General features: G+C 38.4%; 3 protein-coding genes across 4 annotated transcripts in view; all 3 read left to right on the top strand.

Annotated features, from left to right (window-relative positions):
• Nucleotides 1–286: 286 nt before the first annotated feature.
• LOC115216501 overlaps nucleotides 287–24,719 on the top strand; it is a 93,428-nt gene continuing 68,995 nt past the window's right edge. The window contains exon 1 of one of the 2 annotated variants that reach the window (XM_029785936.2): nucleotides 287–1,231. The gene's annotated coding sequence lies outside the window, so the exon portion shown is untranslated. The remainder of the gene's footprint in view (nucleotides 1,232–24,719) is intronic. The other variant, XM_029785935.2, reaches the window with a different exon arrangement.
• LOC115216176 (zinc finger MYM-type protein 6-like) lies at nucleotides 11,766–12,653 on the top strand. The gene has a single exon (XM_029785375.1). The coding sequence runs from the start codon at nucleotides 11,766–11,768 to the stop codon at nucleotides 12,651–12,653; it is 888 nt and encodes a 295-aa protein (XP_029641235.1).
• On the top strand, nucleotides 13,006–13,533 carry LOC115216175 (protein ZBED8-like). Its single transcript, XM_029785374.1, has one exon. The coding sequence runs from the start codon at nucleotides 13,006–13,008 to the stop codon at nucleotides 13,531–13,533; it is 528 nt and encodes a 175-aa protein (XP_029641234.1).

The raw sequence follows: 24,719 nt of genomic DNA, 5'->3' as shown, positions 1-24,719 counted from the left end.
AATGAAGCAAGTCAATAATAGGGCCCTTTTGTTGTTGTTTAATTTGCAAGACAGCAAACAATTCTCCCTTAAAGCATACTTTACAGTCTTTAAGAAAGATTTAAAAAAAGAAAAAGGGATGCATTCGCTAAAGCAGTTAGAAATATTTTTATTAATCTTTCTTCTTTCCCTTTCATAAATTTGAATTTTATGAGATGATAAACACACTATAAAGCCGGCTTTGAAATGCTTGATACTGCTAAATCCATCAGATTACACATAGAAGATTTTCTAAAATGTTTTCTTATCCTAGATGCTGTTTTGATCAAATTCAGTCAGTTTCCTATTAAAAGGTCATGTTTCCCCAGAGGAAAATTTCTTATGGGTGCCAGGGTTTCCCAACTTTAGGGAATATGTCGGGCATCTTTTATATAAGTACTAATAATGAGAAATTACTCAAAATTGCAATTGTATATAATTAGAGTCTATGTATATCAGTCTAAGAGCCCTAAGGTTCCAGGGAACTCTGGTTGGGAAATATTGCTCTACTGTCTTAACAAATGAAAGGACACACTGGACACGGTAGTGCAAGAAAAAGAAGAGATGGTCACGGTCGGAAAAGTCCACAAACTACACAAATGGAAACACTTTGTTGTTGTTTAGCCCCAAGCCAGCCTTGATGAAGAACTATGATTAAAGACATCCTGATGTTGACCATGTTGCTTTTGTGTATGTAGGAATATAAGACTGCATTATCTAATGTGTTCATTTTTTAATTTGAGAAGGCAGAGGAGTAAGTAGAGAGATTTGGCTGCTATATCTTGCAAATCAAGTGGCGATCATGTAGAAGCCCCCCCCACTTAACTCCAAGTGTAATTGGATCATTATCGTCGTCATCATCATCATCAGCAGTAGCAGCAGCAATAAGAAGAGCAGTGTATTAAAAAACCCATCACTTGACAACAGCACCGACATCCTCATCTGTTGTATCACCCTCAGTCTTTATAATAATAATAATAATAATAATAATCATAACTGAAAGAAAGAAAGCAGCAGCAGTAACGTCAACTTCGATACCGACAGACCAACATCAACAACGTCTTCAGTCAGTGCAGTGGCATTGCTTAAAAATAAAAAGAAGCAACAGCGAAACCAAGTGCTATCATAAGAGATATTTTGTTAATATGTATACGCTATCTTACTAACAGACAAACGGCAAATTAAAGGCGATCCACAGCGAACAGGTCGGCAAGTAAATAATAATTAGTCATTGTTAATTCACATTTTATTCACCGTTTTTGTTTTGTTAATAACAAATAGTAGCAAGACATCCTTACTTAGGGAACCTATCACTGTATTTTTTTCTCTTTTTTTTCTTCTCCTATCTTTCTATCCATCTTTTTTTATAGTTGTTTATCTATCTTGCGAAATGTCTTCCTTTAACTCACATGCCTCCTATGTACAAGTGGTTCAATTTATCACTTCATCTGGATTGAAGAGGGTATAAATAAGTTGGCTGATGATATTAATTAGCTATAAATTAGCTGGACATAAATCAAACTCGATGAGTTGCAACAAGATTTTAGATTCGGTTTCCAGTTTTACTCTTACCGACGATGATGATGATAGATTCTAAGAAAAGTACAGTCAGAAATTTAGTGGAAGCAGGGCAGTTGATGATGTCGGCTCCCTGTACTTCACTGATAATTTATTTTATTGGCCCCAGAAGGATGAAAGGTACAGTTGATCTCGGCGAGATTTCAATTCAAAACGTAAATGGACAAATTCCCCCCCACACACACTTTTGTTGTTTTGAGTAATTCTTAGTAAATTCCAACATGTGTGTGTGTGTGAGTTTCTATGTATAAGTGTGTTTGAAGAGAAGCGTGATGGCTGAATTTAGTCCCAAATCAACCCCGACTGAGCAAACCGATGGCATCCCAACCGTAACAATACCATCTTTTTGAGGGTATCGTGGGTGAATTGTTTCTACTATTATACTTTACATCCGTCTCACAAGACGAGTCTGATTAAAATCTGATTTGCCAACTTTCGAAATATGTCTCGCTCACCTCACGGAGAAGGAAACACTTCTAGGAAATGGGTGGTTGTTTCCTTCTAAGAGATAATATTTTGTTCCCAAATTTAATCTTTTCGCATTTTGCCCTACAGGGTCCGTTAATCTGTATTTATATCTTCTTTTTCAATTACACTCGTCTTACAAGATGAGTGTAATAGTAAAAAAAATTCTGCTTCTTGAACATGATGTAATACGGTTTTTCCTTTCTTCTTTCCGTGATTTTTAAGGGAGATTTAGCTGCTATTTCTAACAGGTGTAGCGATCACCTAAAGGATCCTTAATCAAATAGGCTATGTGGACAACCTGGCCACGGTTTATCAGTTTAGATCGATTGTTTGCATTAAGTTGTAGTTCTTCACCTCGCTGCTGTGAATCTGTGAATTTCATCTTCGGACAAGGGTTCACTAGCCTGTACTCTGGCCATTATGATGTTTCAGGTGCATAACTCTGAATATCCATTTGACACGAAGAAAAAGTGAGCAGATGGTCGTCTAGTCTTCTATTATAATTACATTCTTATTAAGGATGCATCATTTACTTAGTGTTCCATTGCTATTTCATTTTATCGACATTAGAAGGATTAAAAGTAAAGGTGACCTCAGGCATTTAATTGATACATAATTGGTAATTACTGTATCGAACCAATTGATAACAAAATCGAGACTCGGTGGGATTTGAACTCAAACATTAAATTCTCAGCTTGATGTAGCATTCAAGGATGTTCAGCAGCTTTAAAATTTTACCTTAAACGAATTATAATTTAGTAAAGGAACGGGAATTTGTATGAATGGAGTTTTATACGAATATATGATTTACCACAAATATCTTCAATTATTTATAGATATAAGCGCGCGCACGTGTATAGTACCTGAGCTAACTCAGGTATTTTTTCTTTTGCCAAATATTTATTTTGTTTATGCAGAGCCAAGACATTTTATTTTTACTTCTTTACCATAAAAGTACAACAGACATCCTCATCGATACGACAAATAAACGATGCAGTGGTGATTGAAAATATTAAATGTCTGTACCGAGCTAATTTTTAAAATGTATCAATGAATGAAAATGATTTTAGTTACAAAATACCATCGCCTAATGAAGTAACACAATCCTTCACCGTCGTCAACATATGGTGTCATATCTTTGTGGAAGGGCCGAACGAACGTTAAAATATCTAATTTCTCGCTGACTCCCAGTAAAATAACAGTCTTTGTGTCGAAGTTATTACCAAAGCAACTAAACCTTGTGGGTAACATGAAGCTACAGAAATTAAAGGATTGGACCCTGTACTAAAGACTCCCCCCCACCTTCTGTATTGTATCTGAAAGTTGGTGACAAGTCGGTTTCCTTTTTAATTCACTTCGTTCATACCATCAATAATCCTTGGGAAACGCATGACTGCCACGAAGTCCCATTTTAATTTACCTTTATAAGGTCGGTATTATTTGTGACTGATGGTTATTATTCTAATACACTAAAGGCGACGAGCTGGCAGAATCGTTAGCACGCTGGGCAAAATGTTTAGCGGTATTTCGTCTGCTTCTGAGTTCAAGTTCCGCTAAAGTCAACTTTGCGTTTCATCCTTTTGGGGTCGATAAATTAAGTACCAGTGAAACACTGGAATCTATGTAATCGACTAGTTCCCTTCCCCAAAATTTCAGCCCTTGTGCCTATAGTAGAAAGGATTATTCTAATAAATTCATTCATTCATTCATTCTCTCTCTCTGGTCGATGAAAGAATTACTAATTACACACTGTGCAGATGAATTTAGAGCCAACGATAAACAGTCGCCATGTGACTGGTTTAAACATCTTGATAACATTTCAGTTTGACAATCAAACATTTTAAATACTTCTCAGAACGAGCTCTTAAATCAAACAAACTTTGTCGTCTATTTACAGCATTTATGAAGGAAATAAAAAGGAGTCTTTCATTGCATTCATGTTATCTAGTTCTTATTTATAACACCAACTCGGAGGTAATAAATTTATACAAATAAGTAAAAATAAACGATTAAAGCAAAGTCGGCAGTAAAGATCTTCACTTGCTCTTCCTCTTTCTAAAATTAACTACCCTAGTTTCGTGATCACAAAAGTTGGCCGGAATACCGACTGGAATACCTGAGTAAAGCTACACAGTAGTTATTACTAATCAAGTTAGCCAAAAGTTTGTAGTGGATTATCACACGTGCTTTAATGGCATAGCTTGTATTCGAGAGCCTCGATTTTTTTTTCAAAGCCGGAATGTCAATCGCATCTTATTTATTGCAACAGAATAAAGACACGACACAGACTTACAATCTATACTATATAAATATAATTAAATGAATATAAACAGAATGAAAGCGTTTAATTTAATTAGAGTTAATTCTGGCTGTTGCGGCATATCGAAAGAATGCCTATGTTGCTATAAAGCCCTTCCTATCTATGGGTGTGTACACCAAAACACGTTTTGTGTCCTTGTATATAATCGTTATAGTTCTATTGTTTAGCTCTAGCCATGGCCACTCCGTCTTACATTCAAACATTGTTGTCCAGTTCAAACACAAGCCTTATACAGTAATCTGTCCTTCATTCTGAGGGAAAAGAGCTTTGTCGCCAGCAGAAGTAGTAACATTGAACTTTTAACCTCTTCCTACCCTGACTATTATTGTACCTTTTGAGCAACTGCCTCCCATTCTAATTTTGTCTCCTAGATAACAAAAGCTATCGACTGCGTCTAGTAAGACATCCGGGTATGTAATGGCAACTATTTCTCGTGTACTCGTTGTACGTACTGCTCCAAGGCTTTTGTTAAATATGAACCTCCCTTACTCTGATAGTTTGCTTGTAATTTCACATTACCTCTTGTGTATCCGTAGCTTACATTGGGTTCAATGTAGAGAGTTTATACCTACTTTCCTGGATACTGAGCAAAGCCTCTCCATCTTCTTTGCTACTCACTAAAGATTTTAGTCTTTGTTAAGTTTACTACAAGGCTTCTTCTCAGTTCTAGGTTTCACTTCCATGCCTGGAATTTCCTGTCTAATTTCCCTATAGATTAGGCTTTGATCATCAGCATATACAAGGTTCTATGTACACCAGGTCTTAAATTCCTCTTTGATGGCCTGTAGGACTATCATGAATAAGAAGGGGCTGAGAACCTTTCACAAAATTTCTTCAATACCACTTCTGCTTCATACACAATGGTTTCTGTATTGCATTGGCCATTTTAGTGAGCATGTAGTGTTACTTCTGTAAGAGTAGCCTGCTTCTGTTCTAGGTTGGGGCCTACTCACTATTTTCTTTATGCTAGGTGAGGAGCATGTTTATCAACTACCTTCACAAATTTTTACTTTGATGGAAATTATAAACACTTAGAGTGGAATTTCCTGTTCAAGTTAGGATCAGGCATAGAATTAGTCTTATCCTTGAAATCACTGGCAATCAGGGCCATGGCATCGAAGATCTCTTAGCTCAAAGATAGGTTGGAGATACTTTTGCTAACCCCCTTAACTAAGTTCCTGAAAACTATAGTTGGATGACAGTAAGCTGCATTAAGATATGTCAGCCTCTCATTTGGTTTCTGAAAGGGTTTTATATGTGCCAGTGTCTAGGTGTGATGTCACGTCCATGAAATCAACCACTTTCAAGTTGGTCTCTATTGTGACCTTGGATGCAAGAGAATTAAGGGTTAGATCGTTCTTAAGCTTATTGAGTGTGTGGCCATTTGCCCCCCCCCCTCTATAGTGCTAAGGCATCATCCCAATACAGGCCAAAGCTGATTGAGGGGTATTACTTACTAAGCATATCTTACTAAGATGTAGTGGTGTTTCAAAATTTCATGCATTTATTTGTAAGGTTAAGGAAGTTATTAAAAATTGAAACCCATCAGCGACTTTTGGGACACCATGTATATCTGCACTGCTAAATTCTCTCTTTGTATTATCAAAGGAGTTGTTGGGATCAGTTTGCCTAATTGAGGTTGTCAAGTAGTAGGGTTTTCCTGCCATGCATGATGATGTATTGCTGAAGGACATAAAACTTGAAGCAGTGCTCATTGAACTGACAACATTGCACAAACATACAGAAATTGAGGCCAGGGTAAAAGCTTTAACAATTAAAGTAAAAGCTTTATAACAATTAAAGACCTCAAACATGAAATGTTGGTTGATCACCCCACAAAGTGAGAGATCAGCTTTGAAAGCAAACACCTGCTCAAGAAGATAACGATTTCATTAGGAGAATCTCTAGTTCCTCCCTTCTGGGGCAATGAGGTCATTTCATTGCTAATTCCAGCCTAGCCCCTAGCAAAGTTGAGTGCCCCATATAAAACAACCCTCGATAGAGATGGATAAAAAAATACTTTATTAAATAGGGTGAACCTTGCTCTACCTCTGCTGCTCCTGGCTTTAAGCCATGAAATGACCTCATTGTCCCAGAAGGGAGGAACTAGAGATTCTCCTAATGAAATCGTTATCTTCTTGAGCAGGTGTTTGCTTTCAAAGCTGATCTCTCACTTTGTGGGGTGATCAACCAACATTTCATGTTTGAGGTCTTTAATTGTTATAAAGCTTTTACTTTAATTGTTAAAGCTTTTACCCTGGCCTCAATTTCTGTATGTTTGTGCAATGTTGTCAGTTCAATGAGCACTGCTTCAAGTTTTATGTCCTTCAGCAATACATACCATTGGAAGATACACACACCCACACATATCTGTAATTATGCATTCATAGCTGTGTGCATCATTATTTACCTTATATAAATTTTTGGTTGTGTCCGAAAAAGTAGTGCTCTATTGAAATCCTTGGGTTTATGTCCTTCCAAAGTTTACCTTGGAAACAGGTAGGGGACTTATGGAATCACAGCTTTGATGTGAAATTTAAGATGTCTGCTTCAAAGGCTTCCAGTTCCTTCATCTTGGGTTAGAATTTTCTAAACCAAATACTGAAATGTTCAGAATGTGTGGGTTGATGTGCATGGTTGTAGAAAAAGGCTTTCCATTTTACATGCTTGACCAAGTCTTCTCCAGTGGCGTCCTTGAGTAGAACTCATTAGATATTCTTTGTAGAGTATTCAGGTTCCATAATGACAAGCAGATACATAGCGTGCACATACACACTCACACACACATACATTATTATCATTATTATTATCAATTCTTTGTTGTGTATGAAGAGTGCACAGTGTCTAATATACTCTGTGTTTACGTGGGAGTGTCTAAAAGTCCATGAATCAGATAAAACACAAGTTCTCATATATTAGTTAATTGAATAAGCATATTATTATTATTACTAATAAAATACATCATTATAGTGTCATAATCGCCAAATTACCAATTGGCTATACATACATACACATACATAAATACATACATATATATATATATACTTATATATTCATACAGATATAATACATGCAGACATATATATATGCACACACACACACACACACACACACACACACACACACATACATACATATAAAACTTAGATAAAACTTAGATATGTTTCGACCAGAGATTGGTCCAGGCCATGTCTAACTTAATAGCACCACATATATACTACTAATAATATAGGATAAAAATTTTTTCAGAAAAAATTTCATCAAAAGTGGCAGCATATTAAAATATCTTTAAAGGTTAAAATTATAAACAACTTATAAACAAGGGCAATAGAAGAATTATTTCAATGCCAATATGCTGAGAACAGACTTTAAATCGTCAATTTCCATATTGGATCTTTTCACTTTGACCGGCAGGTTTTTAAAATAATTTCTTTGTAACTAAACACTTTTAAACTTCGTATACTGGTAGAATGTGTTACATAAAACATCTTTTTCTCTTGGCTTTCTTGAGAAAATTCTGTAGTTTGTAAGCTATTTGTCGTTGAATTTCTTGCATGTCAGCAATTTCAACCTATCAATGACGTCTATTGAAGTGAATACAATTTCTGCGGTTGTCAACAACAATTATTTTCGGTGTCAAATCAGTTTGTCACTGTTATTCATGACATATTTCATATCAGTTACGTTCGTATGAATAAAAGATTATCGTTATTAAACTTTTATTAATAAACACATATTCTAAGTTCACAACATATGCAGTTTTAATTTCCCTCTCTGTTGCACAGATACACGCATTACATATATATTCGTTTAAGAAACAGATTGGGTTTATTTACATTTCTGAAGAAAAAAAGATACCCTTTCCCCCACCCCTAACCCTAAAACAGATTGAAATGCAATAGATCGATACTAGGGTCATAATAATGGGTGGACACTAAAGAGGGAACGGTTTTGTTATCCAGCTCTGTTTACGAGTGATCCCTCAGTTTATGGCCACACACGTGTATTTGTTTACATTTGAAGAAGATTATCACTTTCCGTAAAATTTTTATTTTTTATATATGTGGGGTTAGGGTTATGGCTAGGGTTAGGAGTTATGGTTAAGGGTTAGGGGTGGGGGAAGGGTATCTTTTTTTCTCATAAATAACAGTGACAAACTGATATAATACCGCAAATAATTTTTAGATGTATTCCCTGATACTTATGATGAACTACACACACACACATTATCAGCGCACCCTATCAAAAATTTCTGACTTCCTGTTTAGTTCAACATTCCATGCCTGTGTTGTATTGTAACCAAAATATCCAAGCAGGGATAGACAATGTTGTCATAAAATATGAGACATTTAATATTTGAACAGCAACAAAAATACCCATTTTAAAATATTAATTTCTTATGTTTCTTATTATTGAAAGATGTGTGTGTGTGTGTGTGCGCATGCACTCAAAACAAAGTTAGACAATGCCATACATGCCTGACTCTTCAATAGTATTGTCCTACATGCATTCTTATATGCAAGTGAGACGTGGGCTATTATGAAGTGGAGAGGATATCAATTGGCTACGATGCAAAGGGCCATGGAAAGATTCGTGATAGGAATATCATTAAGAGAGCATATTTGAAACGAAATAATTCAAGAATAGAGCAGAACAAATGATGTGATTGCAGGGCCGGACATGTCATAAGGTTCACAGACAACAGGTGGACCCATATAGTTGCCAAGTTATATCCAAGAGATCTAAAATGGCCACTTGGAAGGCCTCCTCAATGATGGGAAGATGATTTGGTTAAGCAATCTTGGTCAAGATGGAAAAGAATGGTGCAATCTAGACAGAATTGGAAGAAAATTGTGACCATTGGTGTACAACTGTATCTGACAGTCTGGTCAATACTGCAATATATATATATGATGGCTGTCCACTCATGACCGAGAAAGACCATTGATGACCTTCAGGAACATTATGTGCTCTGGGACTAACTTATATTTTGCCTTTGTGGCTCTGTTGGTAGCTAATGAGCCCTGCTCTTGACAAGCATACATGACTGCAAACATTGCAGACCAATTCTTCCCCATTCACTGCACCAGCAGTGCACTTTCGAGCAGCACGCTTAAATTCTTCATGCAGAATATGTGCTCTCTCAAAGGTGTCAACCCCTTCCTTAATCTACTTCTTCCATCTGTGGTGATGACAGGCATAGTTCTCTCAGTCAGTCTCCTGCATTTCACAGGCCTTTAATGAGGACTTGACACAGTCCTTAAATTGCAGCCTTGGTTTCTACTGGGGTCTCTTTCCATTCACAAGTTCCCCATATAGCATCTGTTTAGGAATCCCGCTATCCTTCATTCTAATAAGGTGTCCAGTGCAATGTAACTGATGCTTGTGCACCATCACCTCAATACTGAAGACATCAGCTGTCCTCAGGACCTGTGTGTCTGGAGTTTTAAGGTCCAGCCAACATTCAGAATGTGTCTGAGACATCTCTGATGAAAGCATTCAAGGACCTTTACATGATGTTTGTAAAGGGTCCCTGTCTCACATGAGTAAAAGAGTGATGTCAGTACACATGCATGGTACACAGCAATTTTTGTTTGCTTTGTGATGCCATACTGGGACCAGATACGAGACTGAAGAGACCAGAAGGAATCAGTTGCTCTCTGCAGCATGAAAGATATATCATCATCCAGGGAGCAAGAATGGCTGAGTGTGCTGCTCAGGTTCACAAACTTGTGTACCACTTTCAGTATTGTTCCTTCAACCTAGATAGCTGGTTCCACATATGGGTTTCTTGGTGAGTGACTAAGTCAGTCATCTGCATAAAGGAGGTCACAAATAAGAGACTGGAAAACTTTTGAATTGGCCGCAAATCGGCACAGATTAAAGAGGCAGCTAGAAGATATGTACAGAATACCTGACATATATTCCCAGAGAGCTATCCTTAACAAAAGAATGAGTAAAAACAGCAGCAAAGTACAAAGGAAAAGAGAGTTGGGGCAAGGATGTCACCCTGCTTGACACTATTCCCCACAAGAATGGGTCCTGCCATGCCACCACCAACATTGACCCAAACCTCCATCCCATCATGAAACAACTTAATTATATATACGTGATCCAGACATCCAAGTTTGCTAGTATTTTCCATAGGGGGGCCCTATTCACAGTATCAAAGGTCTTGGTTAAATCAATGAATACATGGACAAGATCCATATTCTGCTCATAGCATTTCTCCTGCATCTGTCTTGCTGTGAAAATCATATCCATTGTCTCTCTACCAGATCAGAAGTGACATTGACATTCAGATAGGACATCATTTACGAGACACCCATTCAGGTGGGTAAGAAGAATAATTGCCAGAACCTTGCCAACAGCTGATAGTAGAGCAATACCTCTGTAGTTACCATATATTTTTCTGGCTTCTTTACCTTTAGTTCCTCCTGGGTGAAGAATGTGCCCCCCAGCATAGACTAATCATTAGTGACTTTAGACTTGAGGCCAGAATGATGCCAAGAAGAAGACCAATCCAGAAAAGAAGGATTTGGAAGCTAAAGAACCCTTCACATGGTCAGAGATTTAAGGACATCCTCATCAAAAAGTTTAATAAGAGAGAGGAGGAGTTACAGACCTCGGACATAGAGGGTAGCTGGAAATTCCTACAGGACAGCTTACTAAGTGCCACAGACCAAGTCTGCGGATGGTGCAAAATCCCTTCCAGATCTAGAGTAAAGTGGTGGTGGAATAATACACTAGACAAAGCCATTAGAGCAAAGAAACAGGCCTGGAAAGCCTGGAAGAGTGTGGGTAGCAGGGAACTGTATTAGATAGCCAGAAGGGAGGCTGGGCAACAGGTATACATAACCAAGGGAGAAACAGATAAGAAGTTTGCCAATGTCCAGCGACATGAGGACCAAAGAACTGAGGTATTTCGGATTGCAAGACAGTGTGTGAGAGAAAATTGTGATGTCACAGGAGAGAAATGTGTCCACATGGATGATGGTGCACTTGCTTTTAATGATTCTGAAAAGAAAAACGCTTGGAGAAGCCATTATGAAAGACTGCTGAACGTGGAGAATGAATGGGAGGAGGAGAGCCTGCCAAATGTTGATCCAGTAGAGCAGTGATTCCCAAGGTGGGGGTGTACGCCCCACTGGTGGGGCGCGGGGCATAGACGTGGGCTGTGAAAATATTTGTACATGACGAGCGGTCATCGCGGGCACAACCTTAGATTCCGTCTTTCCTTTGAAGCCTCCACATCGGAAACTCTCGCACCCCAGCGAGACAAAGAAGATCCCGCACTGAGCAATAAACTTACTATTCAGATAAGCCAATCAATTGCCTCAATTAGTTTGCCTCAATTAGTCTTTTGTTAGCCCTATTGAAAATGAGCAAACCAAACAAGAAGAAGACTCGTCAATACGCAGTGGAGTTTTTGAAGTTTGGATTCATTCCTGATGAGCATGATGAGCGTAAACCGTTTTGCTTATTATGTAATCAGACGATGAGCAATGAGTCAATGAAGGCAGGTAGGCTGGAAGCGCACTTAAAGGTAAGACATCCTAATAATTCTAATTTAGATTTGGAATACTTCAAATCATTGAAAGAAAAATTTAAAAACCGAACAAAACTCACTTCACTATTTCATGCAAAACAAGCGCCTCATACTCGTGCCCTTGAAGCCAGCTACGAAATCTCCTTGCTTATAGCAAAACATGGAAAGACTCACACTATTGGAGAGCAACTGATTAAACCTGCTATCTCAAAATTCTTAAAAACTGTATTACAAAAAGATGATGGAGATATCAGGACTATGCCACTCAGTAATAACACTGTCTCGAACAGAATAGATGAAATGGGGCAAGATGTTGAAAGCCAGCTCATTGAGAAATTAAAATTGCGTAAGTTTTCATTACAAATGGACGAATCCACAATCCGGGACAGTGAGGCTCTGTTATTGACTTATGTGAGGTATATTGACCACGAGGAGTTTCAGGAAGAGATGCTGTTCTGCGAATCGTTTGAAACCACCACAACTGCAAATGATATTTACATCAAAATCAAACATTATTTGGATGCAAACAAAATACCAAAGGAAAACTTACTGGCATATGCGGCAGACGGTGCACCTGCCATGATGGGCAAGAATACGGGATGCTTAAAAATGATGAAGGATGAAAATCCAAACATGTTGACTGTCCATTGTGTAATACACCAAGAAAACTTGGTTGCCAAGAATTGTCCCCTGTTCTTAACAAGATTCTTCAAAGTGTGATCAAGTGTGTCAACAGCATTAAAAGAAATTCTAAATCTGAACATCTTTTTAAGCAGTTTTGTATAAATCAAAGTGCCGAACATGTTCGATTATTGCTTCATACAGAAGTAAGATGGCTATCAAGTGGAAACTGCTTAAAGAGGTTCATGGAATTATTTGATCAGATTAACGACTTTCTTAGTGATAAATGTGAAATGAAATTGCTGTCAACAACGGATGGAAAAGCATTTGTCAGTTATTTGACAGACATATTTGAGAAACTTGGAAACTTGAATAAACAACTTCAAGGTGCAAACATGACACTTATTGATGCAAAAGCAAAGATTTTTGGATTTATTACAGCTCTCGAATTATGGAAAAAGAATTTTCCAAAAGAAATTTCAGTGAACTTTACTGGTTGAGTAAATGTGAAATAACGAATGATGCTGGCATTGTAATTATTGATCATTTAAATATCTTGATAAAGGATTTCAATGACAGATTTTGCGATTTAAAGGCAATGAATTTTCCTTCTTGGTTAACTCAACCGCTTCTGATTAACGTTTCTGATGCTACAATCCAATACCAAGAAGAGTTATCAGAATTACAACATGATGAATCAGTGAAGACTTTGTTTAAATTGAAAGGTACAAAGATGTGGCTATATGACGAGGTTGAAAGAAAATATCCTAAAATTTCTACATCAGCGAGAGAGCTACTGATTCCTTTCCCTTCGTCTTATTTGGTCGAATGTGGTTTTAGTGCAGTTGATAATTTGCTCGAAGCCAAGAGAAACCGGCTTGAGATTACAAAACATGGCGATTTACGACTGAAATTAACAAAGTTGTCTCCTCAAATTAAAAACTTGTGCTGTATGCATCAGGCACAGGGTTCTCACTAAATTAGTCGAGCTGACCGTCAAATAATTGAACTGAAAAAACGTGTTTCTTTATTCTTTATAAATTGACATTTTTTAAAAACATGAAAAATCGTAATAATTTTATCGATTTATTGGGTGTTATGCACTTTCAGTGCCTGTTGTTTCAATTCTCAAACTATTTTTTTGTATTTTGAATACAATTTTTTAATTTTTGATTTTTTTTCAATTGTAAGTAGGCCCACATGTACTTGTAAATGTGAGTGGACATGGGAAAAGGTGGGGCGTAAAAACTTTTGCTATGAAAAAGTGGGGCGCCGGGAAAAAAGGTTGGGAAACACTGCAGTAGAGGGACCAGCTATCCGAATAGACAGCACCCTGGTAGATGAAGTAATTAAGGGTATGAAGCCAGGAAAAGCCCCTGGCCCATCAGGAATCACTGCTGAGATGCTTAAAATATCTGGTGGTGTGGCTTATGGCCTAGTCACCCGTATTGTAAACCAGGTAGTTCATAATGGAGTCATACCCAATGACTGGCGTAGTAGTACCATAGTCAACTGCTACAAGGGTAAAGGTGATGCTTTACATAGAAGTAATTACAGGGATATCAAACTGTTGGATCAGATGATGAAGGTCACAGAGAGGGTCATTGACCGACTAATTAGGGAGAGAGTCTGCTTAGGTGAGATGCAGTTCGGTTTTGTCCCAGGTAGAAGCACCACAGATGCTATATTTTTGATATGGCAACTGCAGGAGAAATACCTAGCCAAAGATAAACCCCTTTTGTGGACTTGGAGAAAGCCTCTGACAGGGTCCCCCGATCCCTTATCTGATGGTCGATGCAGAAACTAGGGATTGATGAGTGGTTAATAAGGGCTGTACAGGCCTATACAGAGAGGCCATTAGTAAGGTGAGGGTTGGCAATGAGTACAGTGAAGAATTCCGGGTAGAAGTAGGGATCCACTAAGGATCAGTCCTCGAGCCCCTGATATTCATCATGGTCCTCCAGGCAATAAGAAAGGAATTCAAGACAGGTTGCCCCTGGGAGCTCCTCTATGCTGATGACCTGGCCCTCATAGAAAATCACTACCAGAACTAGAGAAGAAATTTCAGGTATGGAAGCAAGGATCAGAATCGAAGTGCCTTAGAGTCAATGTCACAAAAACCAAAGTCCTAGCAGGTAAGAAGTGAACACATCACACACCCCTTCAGGCAGATGGCCTTGTTTGATCTGTAGAAAAGGTGTAGGTAGAAACTACATAAGATGTACTCAGTGTAAGCTATGGACGCATAAGAGGTGCAGCAACATCAAAGAAAGATTAACTGGGAAGATAGCTTTCACGTGTGGCAGATGAACAGGGGCAATAAACACCACAGATGCTCAAAAAACAGGTTCCATCACATGCCAGGGGGAGAAACTAGAAGTTGTTGTTAGCTTCCACTACTTAGGTGACCAAGTTAGTAGAGGGGGTGGAAGCTCAGAGAGCATTACTGCTAGAATAAGAATAGGCTGGGCAAAGTTCAGAAAGCTTCTACCCCTACTGGTGACAAAGGGCCTCTCTTCAGAGTGAAAAGTAGATTGTATGATCATGTGTGCGAACTGCCATGCTTCACGGCAGTGAAACATGGGCTGTGACTGCTGAAGACATGCATAGGCTTGAAAGAAATGAAGCTAGCATGACCCGCTGGATGTGTAATGTCAGTGTGTACAGACAACAGAGTGTAAGCGCCCTGAGAGAAATGTTGGACATAAGAATCATTGGATGTGGCATGCAAGAAAGACATCTGCACTGGTATGCAGCAACCAAATCCTACTGCTGTCTTTTTATGTTAAAACTGGCCAGATTCAGCCTCTCACACTTGCCCTACAATGTCATTCTAAAAATATTCTATCACATTATTGAATCTCGAAGATATAAAATAATGCATTTGACAGGAACCTGAATGCTTAATAATGTTGCACTTCCCATTCAGTGTTGTAACTGGGGCTCTTGTCTTATCCATGCCAAAAACATTCCATTTGCATAATTTTTTTAAAGATATTCTCCTTTATCTTTTTCCTTTCTTTTCCCCTTTTGTTTTCATTGTATTTTACTTCTGTTGTTTTGTGTCACTTTGGTTTTAGTTTTTCTTTTTATTTTGTTTGGTTTGTCCTTTTCACTTTAAACCTATGTAATTTATTATACAACCATTTATGTGTGTGTGTGTGTTGGCATTAGAAAGGGCATCCAGCTGTAGAAAACTTGCCAGATCAGATTGGAGCCTGGTGTAGCTTCCAGGCTTGCTAGTCCTCAGTCAAACCATTCAACCCATGCCAGCATGGAAAGCAGACGTTAAATGATGATGATGATGATGATGACATATGTATGCATATATAATATTGGGTGGCTAATTTGCAATTTTACAACCTAAAGGCAGAAATAGAGACATCACTAAAGTGAACAAAGGGTACCAATCAGTCCCAGCATTGCTAGAAATAGGAGTCAACACAACTCAATAGTCATAAAAAGCAGTATTTTAATGAACTGAGAAGGTAGACATGCCCCCCTCACCCCCTACGGTGGCAGATAGAACTAGATCCCTGATGATTTTGCTTTCTGATGCTTAATGCATCTTAATGCTCATCAGTGACTCTCTTTCCGTGCCTAGGGTTAAACCCATCTTGCCTTGTCAGCTTATAAGATCTCCATTGAAATCATATGCTGGTTTCATAAATGGTAAAAGTGAAAATCTATATATATAAAACTGTAGTTGTGTGAGTGTCTGTCCCCTTCGATTTAGATTCCTAACGACTCCCACATTTTGCGGTGCAGTGTAACTAAAAGCGGTATCTTATAGTCGTGATTCATATCGAGCCCGTCTGAGTATTAGCGCGCGTCTACGATGAGTCTACGATTTTAAAAATAATTTAACATCATTTTTTATTCCATTTTAATGCATAATTTTTCGTGTGTCGATGGCGGCGAAGTTGGCGTCCATGGTCACACCTGCACCTGTGCTGCTTCTCCCCCTTCTTCCCTCCCTCGTGAAGCTGTGGGGAAGGGAGTGTAAGGAAATCAACGTCGTAAAGCGTTGTCAAGGAGACCTGCGTTCTTTTAGAACAACGACTTCATGGCTTGAAGACACCAAAACAGAAATGGCTAAGAAAGCCCGAATTGGCATCTATAAGGGAAGTAACTCTCTAAAAATGCTTATATAGTTATTTCCCTTACAAACCCGAGCAACGCCGGGCGATACTGCTAGTTATATATAATATGGGTGGCTAATTCACAGGCATTAATCAGCATCAATATTGCTAGAAATAAGAATCAAAACGACCCAATAGCTACAAGAGCATTAAGATGTGTTAAGCATCAGAATGCAAAATCATCAGTGATCTAGCTCCATCTCCCTTCTCAGCTCATTAAAATACTGCTTTTTGTGGCTACTGAGGTGTTTTGACTCTTATTTCTAGCAGTACCTGTCCTGATTAGTGTCCTTTGTCACTTTGGTGATGCGTGTATATATTTCCTCTCTTTAACCTTCTTACACTGTCTCTGTTGAAGGGATATCCATAAGATCCCAGAAACATCTGTAAGACTATTTCCTTATAAATGTCCCGAAAACTCCTCACAGCCTTGGCTTTGTTATATCATTCTGTCTATTATATATAATAGGCGCAGGGGTGGCTGTGTGGTATGTAGCTTGTTTACCAACCACATGGTTCTGGGTTCAGTCCCACTGCGTGGCACCTTGGGCAGGTGTCTTCTGCTATAGCCTCGGGCCGACCAAAGCCTTGTGAGTGGATTTGGTAGACGGAAACTGAAAGAAGCCCATCGTATATATGTATATATATGTATATGTGTGTGTGCCTGTATGTTTGTGTTTGTCACCCTAGCATTGCTTGACAACCGATGCTGGTGTGTTTATGTGCCCGTCACTTAGCGGTTCGGCAAAAAAGACCGATAGAATAAGTACTGGGCTTACAAAGAATAAGTCCCGGGGTCGAGTTGCTCGATTAAAGGCGGTGCTCCAGCATGGCCGCAGTCAAATGACTGAAACAAGTAAAAGAGTATATATATATATATTGGGTTGGTGCATAATTATTTCGGCTTTTTTACAAATTTTATTCAACAAAAACAATTACAACATGAAACAAAAAACATCTTTAAATGATTACTCCGGAGTATATTCACCATCTACTTCAATTACTGCTTCCCATTTGCTTGGCAGACGGACAGACCATCATTTAAAGATGTTTTTGTTAAATATTGTTATTGTTTTTGTTGAATGAAATTTGTCGAAAAAAATGCCACAATAATTATGCACCAACCCAATACACACACTCACAATAAAACATAAAATCTGAAATATTTGCACTTCTTTGACTCTGTCTTTATGCTTGATATGAGTCTGTTTTTATATACATGCATTGGAATATTTCTGCTTAAATATATAAAAAAATGTCTGTGTGTGTGTGTGTACAGTTATATATCTCTTTTTTTTTTTTTACTCTTTTTACTTGTTTCAGTCATTTGACTGCGGCCATGCTGGAGCACCGCCTTTAGTCGAGCAAATCAACCCCGGGACTTATTCTTTGTAAGCCCAGTACTTATTCTACGGGGACGTAAACACACCAGCATCGGTTGTCAAGCAATGCTAGGGGAACAAACACAGACACACAAACATATTCACACACACTTATATATATATATATATATAATATATATATATATATATATATATACGACAGGCTTCTTTCAGTTTCCTTCTACCAAATCCACGGCCCGGGGCTATAGCAAAAGACACGGAACCATGTGGTTGGTTAGCAAGCTACTTACCAAACAGCCACTCCTGCGCCTATGGGAATATCTATTTGTATACATGTTAAAATATAAGTTTATATACATAGGTGTATGCCACTTACCATATATCTGAATATTCATCCAGATGGGTCTCCCTAAATAACTTTCTAACTCAACCTGTTATTAAGTTTATGAATGTATAATTTGGGACACTTTTAACTGATGTTAGTCTGTGGATAAAGTGTCAGCCATTGTATATACATGTATAGATGTGTGTTAGAGCGTATACAAGGACATGGCAACTGTCATGCGATTGTTTATATTACCGGCAAAATTTCGATATAAGTACCATAAATGTCAAAAGGGCCATGTGCTTTTTGTTTATGTTTCTCAACAAGATTGTCGCTCTCTGTGAAATAAAATTTTTTTTATATATGTGTATGTGGGGTGGGGGGAGGGGATCTTTTGAAGTTGGCTTAAAAGAGAGAGAGGTGGGGAGTTATCTTTTGATGTCGGCATGAAGCGAAAGAATTGATGTGTGCGTGTGTTTGATAGGGTGTGCGAAACAGAAAGTGTGGTGCGTATGTGAAGTTCTTTTGTTAGTGTGTGTGTGTATGTGAGAGAGAGAGAGAGAGAAAGAAAGATAACTGAAATTTTTTTCTTCACTTTTTGTATGAAGTCTTTCCAATTTCAGTTAGCTCTCTCTCTCTCTCTCACATACACACACACCAGCACCATTGCTCTCTCTGTCTCTTCACACACACACACACTAACAAAAGAATTTCACATACACACCACGCTTTCTGTATCGCACACCCCATCAAACACACACACATCACCCAGTTCACAACACCTTCTCTAACTACCTTGATACAATATCTATTTGCTCAACTGGCTTTCTTCCAGTAAGATCAAACTACTTGACCTATGTCTCAACATTTCATTTGGTGACCCTGATACCCACTTTGTAATCTATATTACTATACATTTGCTGCTATGAATAAGACTAAACCCCCCATCCCCCCCTCCCGGCTTTGCGAAAGCTGTGATAAGAAAACAGAAGATTAATTTTGACCCCATACTGCCCGCAATAACCTGTGGAAAAAGAAATGATTTTTCGTGAATACAGTATAAATTTCTCCTGTGATTCTATTGAATTCATAGACCACCCAGAATTTACGCACAGCCTTTTCACTTCACACTCATATATCTCTGTTGAAAACTCTCCCTTTAAAACTAACGGCCACAAAACACCTTTCACTTTTGAACTACAAATTTCTTCATCAAAGCAAAACGTTCTGCATTATCATTCACATATTTTATCTTCAAGCATCTGTAAATATTCATCTACACTAATTCTTCACTGTGGTAAGTAGCTTGCTTACCAACCACATGGTTCCAGGTTCAGTCCCACTGTGTGGCACCATGAGCAAGTATCTTCTACTATATAGCCTTGGGCTGACCAAAGCCTTGTGAGTTGATTTGGTAGACGGAAACTGAAAGAAGCCCGTTGTATATATGTATATATATATGTGTGTTTGTGTGTCTGTGTTTGTCCCCCACAGCATCGCTTGACAACCAATGCTGGTGTGTTTACGTCCCTGTAACTTAGTGGTTCAGCAAAAGAGACCGATAGAATAAGTACTAGGCTTCCAAAGAATAAGTCCTGGGGTTGATTTGCTCGACTAAAGGCGGTGCTCCAGCATGGCCACAGTCAAAATGACTGAAACAAGTAAAAGAGTAAAAGAGTACTGTAGCATACGTTTATACACAACTAAATACTAACGCAAAGAGTAAATCAATAATAAACAAACAAATATATTAGAAAAAAACTCTTAAGATGACTACTCAATAACAACAAAAATCTAAAAACAATTGGTCTGAGAATGAAATAGACCTGATAAATTCATGGTACTGTCTTGCCCAAATGGAAAACATAGACACATTATGTTGCAGATATACAATTCAACTTTTCAGAAATCACTCCAAGCAGATTCAAAACAAACTTAAACAAATTGAAAAGGCATTTAAATTAATTAATAGACATTTTGTAAAACTCCAATGCGCTTTCTCTTCAAATTCTGGTCAACACCAACAACAACAACCATCACAGCAGGAACAACTGACCCAGCCTCAACTTTTAACACACCTTAATTCAACCATAATTGATGACCTACTCACAGCAGTCGCTACCATCAAAGTGCACAATCTGAAACAACTTCACCACCACCACTGCCATCACCCTTACCAAATACTAAATCAAACTTGAAAAAAGCAATTCATGTTACATGGAACCCTAGAATCTGCCTCTATTCCCAGCGTAACAAATTATGTCTACAGCATAATTGCCATTTACCCATCTCCCGGGGACTTATCACACAAATAAAAATATAAACAAGAGCCCTAACCAATACAAAACGCACAACCACAAGCATTTCTAGTTCTCCAAACAGAATTCTTTTTAACCATAATGAATCTGGCTACAAAAAACATTCTAGCCATCACACAAGGCCATCACCCTATCGCACAAACTCCCATTGCTGCCCTTAACAAGCAAATCACTAAAGCAATCAAAACCAGTCACCACCATTGCCTCAACATTTTTGCTCAATGCACAAGGCATCAGCCCTTCCACCAATGCCCAGAAATGGAAGATCCGATTTATTGAGGGCTGGGTTAGTGATCATCCACACAATATCCCTTTATTTGTACTCACAGAGACCCACCTCAATAACCTCCAATTGGAAGCTGATGTGAGAGTGAAGAATTTTACAGCCGTCCATGCAGATCATGTTGGCAGAAGAAAGGATGAGACTGACATTTTCATGCACGATTCTTTTTCGGCTGAAGCAATGGACGTATTTACCAATGGCTACTGTGAGGCAGCTTCTGTGTTTAGTAAAACCAACAATAGCAGTTGGCCTCTATTGGCCATCCCTAACTCCTTTTCTATGCTTCAAGGAATGCCTCACCAGTATTAAGTGTTTCATCCATCAGTGTCATGCTGACAACATATTAATGATGGGGGACTTCAACCTTCCCAGTGTTGATTGGTCCACAAACAGTTTGAAACCAAGTTTTTCCACCCCAACCCCATATAAGGAAGCAATCAAATTGATTTTTGATTTCATGGATGAGTTTTTCCTGACCCAACTTGTTCGTGTACCAACAAGGTGTCACGAAAATACCTTGGACTGAGTGTTCAGTAACCACAGAGACACTATCCTCAATATTGCAGTGGAAAAAATGCCACTACTCTCAGACCATGACATGGTTCTCTGCGATCTGAGATTCTACCACCCAAATATCAAATCCAGTGACATCTCTCCAGTCCATCCATTTGACACTATAGATTTTCATAACGCAGACTGGAATGCGATCGATCATAATCTTTAACAGGTTGATTGGGCCTTCATGCACCCCCCTCCAACATAAACATCATGACAGACATTTGTAGATATGGTGACAAATATATGCACAAAACATACTCCATTAAGATCAGTATACAAATCTAAGTGCAGAATCCTGAGAAATAGAAGAGCAATTATCAGAAAAATGAAAAGAATTAACAAGAAAATCAACCAACTTCAATGCTGCCAGTAGCAACGCACCCATTCAACTGCCATTGCATCACTCAAATAAAAAAAACATGACCTCCAAAAAAGGAAGATGACCATCATCAAAAGTCAAAGAACAGCTGTTAGGCCATTGAGAAAATAAAACTCAATCCCAAGATGTTCTTTTCATTTACAGAAAAACATAAAGACGCTGTTTCCACTGTTGGTCCACTGGCTGAGAACCACACTCTACATGATGATAGAAAATCCATGTGTGAGATACTGCAGAGACAATACTGATCTGTCTTTAGTAAACTTAATGTGGTTGATCTTGCTAGTATCAGTGATGTAAACCCTCAACTAACCATATCTGACAACTTTTGGTGCTCCAGATATCCTAAGAGAAATAGATAAGATCAAACACAACTCGGCAGTATGTATATACAGACATATATATAAAAAAATGTCCAGTTCCTTGGTTTTGTGTTTATGTTTTCGTTTCTCATTGTGTTCAACGTTTTTTTGGTGTCCTGTACCCATATATGCATGTATATATACATGTAGAGGTAGGTACGTACATATATGTATGTATATATGCATATGTTTTATTTATTAATTTATTATATATATATATATATATATATTTGTAAAAAATGAAGTTTGAAAATGCCGCTATATTAGATAAATTTTAATTTAACATGTTTCGGTTCTTGAAATAAGGAACCTTATCAAAAAAATTTTTTTATAATAAAGAGAGTCCATGCTATATGCTTAAAGAGTATGATGGAACAGTTCATAATTGTGACATACATTCAATAGAGTCAAATATAAAAAATCCATGTTCTTGAAAAGGCGAGGAGTTCATTATAGATTTTACCTTGTGTTCCAATGGGAGCAACAGTAATGATTTTTGGTCGGCGTCTGCTGGCGTAATTTATATACATAGATATCAGAAATATTAAATTTCTAAATCTCTCATAGAGATATGTACGGTGGTGGGGCGATAGAATGGTTGTATACTGTCAATCTAATGTGAACGTGACAGTAGGGGGCTACACCACCGCTGTTTAGCCCTAGGAAGCATCAACGCCTCCTAGGGCTAAACAGCGGTGGTGTAACCCCCTACTGTCATGTTCACGTTAGATTGACAGTATACAACCATTCTATACATAGATATATATACAAATACATACAAATATACATATATATATGTATACACACACACACATGAACATATATATATATATAATTTTTTTTTTCTGTAGTTTCAGTTCAGGGCTGTGGCCATGCTCATGCACTGCCGTTTTGCTACACTGTTATTACTGAGAGCCTCCTTCAGTATGTGGCACTTTGTGAAGAATGGACTTTGATGTAGCTACCCTCATTTGCACCTCTTGCTGTGAGGTAGGTTCATCTGGGACTCTCAACAGGAAGAGGTCTAGCTTTGATTTAAAAATGCCTACATCTACTTTGTGCAGGTTGCTCAGGTTTTTTGGGAGAATATTAAAAAGCTGTGGGCCCCTGAAACCCAGGCTGTTGCAGTAACTGGTCCTGAAGCACGATGGCGTTGATGGGACCTTTGGCACTATGCAGTATTGTCCTGTTCTGGCATTGGTGTAGTTTTCAGTGCCAAAATTTGGCACAGTTCCTTCCAGATGTATATTACTGCATACCTCTCCCGCCTTCTCTCCAGAAAGTAGAGTCTTAGCTTTTTCAGCCTTTCCTAATAGCTGAGCAGTTGCAAAGAGACAATTTTCTTTGTGAATCTTCTCTGGATTGCTTCAAGGTCTGCTGTTAATTTCACACTTTTGGGGGACCATAGCTGGGAGCAGTAGCCCAGGCAGCTGAGGACGAATGTCCTTCAGAGGACCATCATGGTTTCCTTATCTCTGGTTCTGAATGTTCTCAGGAGCCATCCAGCCAGTCGTCTGCACTTTGTTGCCATCCGGGTATGTGCACTTGGAAAGAGGTATCATCACTCATGTCGATACCCAGGTCCGTCACTGATTTAGGCTCTGGGATTGAAATTCCCTGTGGCTCAGTGTACCCTGTAAGTTTCATATTCAGTTTTGGACACTGGTAGCACAGGGCTTGGGATTTTTCAGCATTAAACTGCATATTATTATCCTCAGTCCATCTGTAAATTGAGTCCAACTCCTGTTGCAGATGTGCAGCATCGCTGGGGTTCTGTATTTTCTGAGAGACTTTTGTATCGTCTGCGTAGCTTGCAAGGGCGGCTATCCAGGCACTTGGGGGCATATCTGAGAGGGCCACTATAAAAAGCAGTGGTCCTAAGACAGTGCCCTGTGAAACACCGCTCACTATTTGTATTTTCATAGAGGTGGCTCCATTAGCCACTACTGCCTGATTTCTATCTTTCAGAAAGTCACGTAACCACTCTCCAAGTTTTCCAGCTATGCCAAGGTCACACAGTTTGTGGCATATCATACCATGATCTACTTTGTCAAAATCTTTTGCAAAATCAAGGTATGTTGTGAGTTAAAAGAAATAACAAAGAGTGACCAATCGCATGTATAGGAACAACATAGACAAATACAGGTCTATCAAATACCATAAATTCTTGATTTATTCAACTTAACTCTGACTCTAGAAGATGTGCCACAATTACCATGTGTCAATTCTTGAGTCTTGAGATATACAAAGGGCTTCTTTCAGTTTCCATCTACCAAATCCACTTGCTCAAGGTGCCATGCATTGGGGCTGAACCTGGAACTATGTGGCTGGGAAGCAAGCTTCTTACCACACTGTGTTGCCTACACCTATACCCACACCTATATGTGTGTGTTTGTGTGTGTGTATAGACTACATTTTTGTTATTTGTATTAAGATTAGAAAGAATTATTTGGAT

The sequence above is a fragment of the Octopus sinensis genome, linkage group LG10, assembly GCF_006345805.1.
Source record: "Octopus sinensis linkage group LG10, ASM634580v1, whole genome shotgun sequence".
In the NCBI taxonomy this organism is placed as follows: Eukaryota; Metazoa; Mollusca; class Cephalopoda; order Octopoda; family Octopodidae; genus Octopus; species Octopus sinensis.
The sequence above is the reverse complement of the archived record's forward strand: the minus strand, read 5'-3'. Positions and strand labels throughout refer to the sequence as shown.

Excerpts from the sequence above, each read along its gene's own strand:
- LOC115216176 (XM_029785375.1), top strand. The coding sequence starts at position 11,766 with ATGAGCAAACCAAACAAGAAGAAGACTCGTCAATACGCAGTGGAGTTT.
- LOC115216175 (XM_029785374.1), top strand. The coding sequence starts at position 13,006 with ATGGAAAAAGAATTTTCCAAAAGAAATTTCAGTGAACTTTACTGGTTG.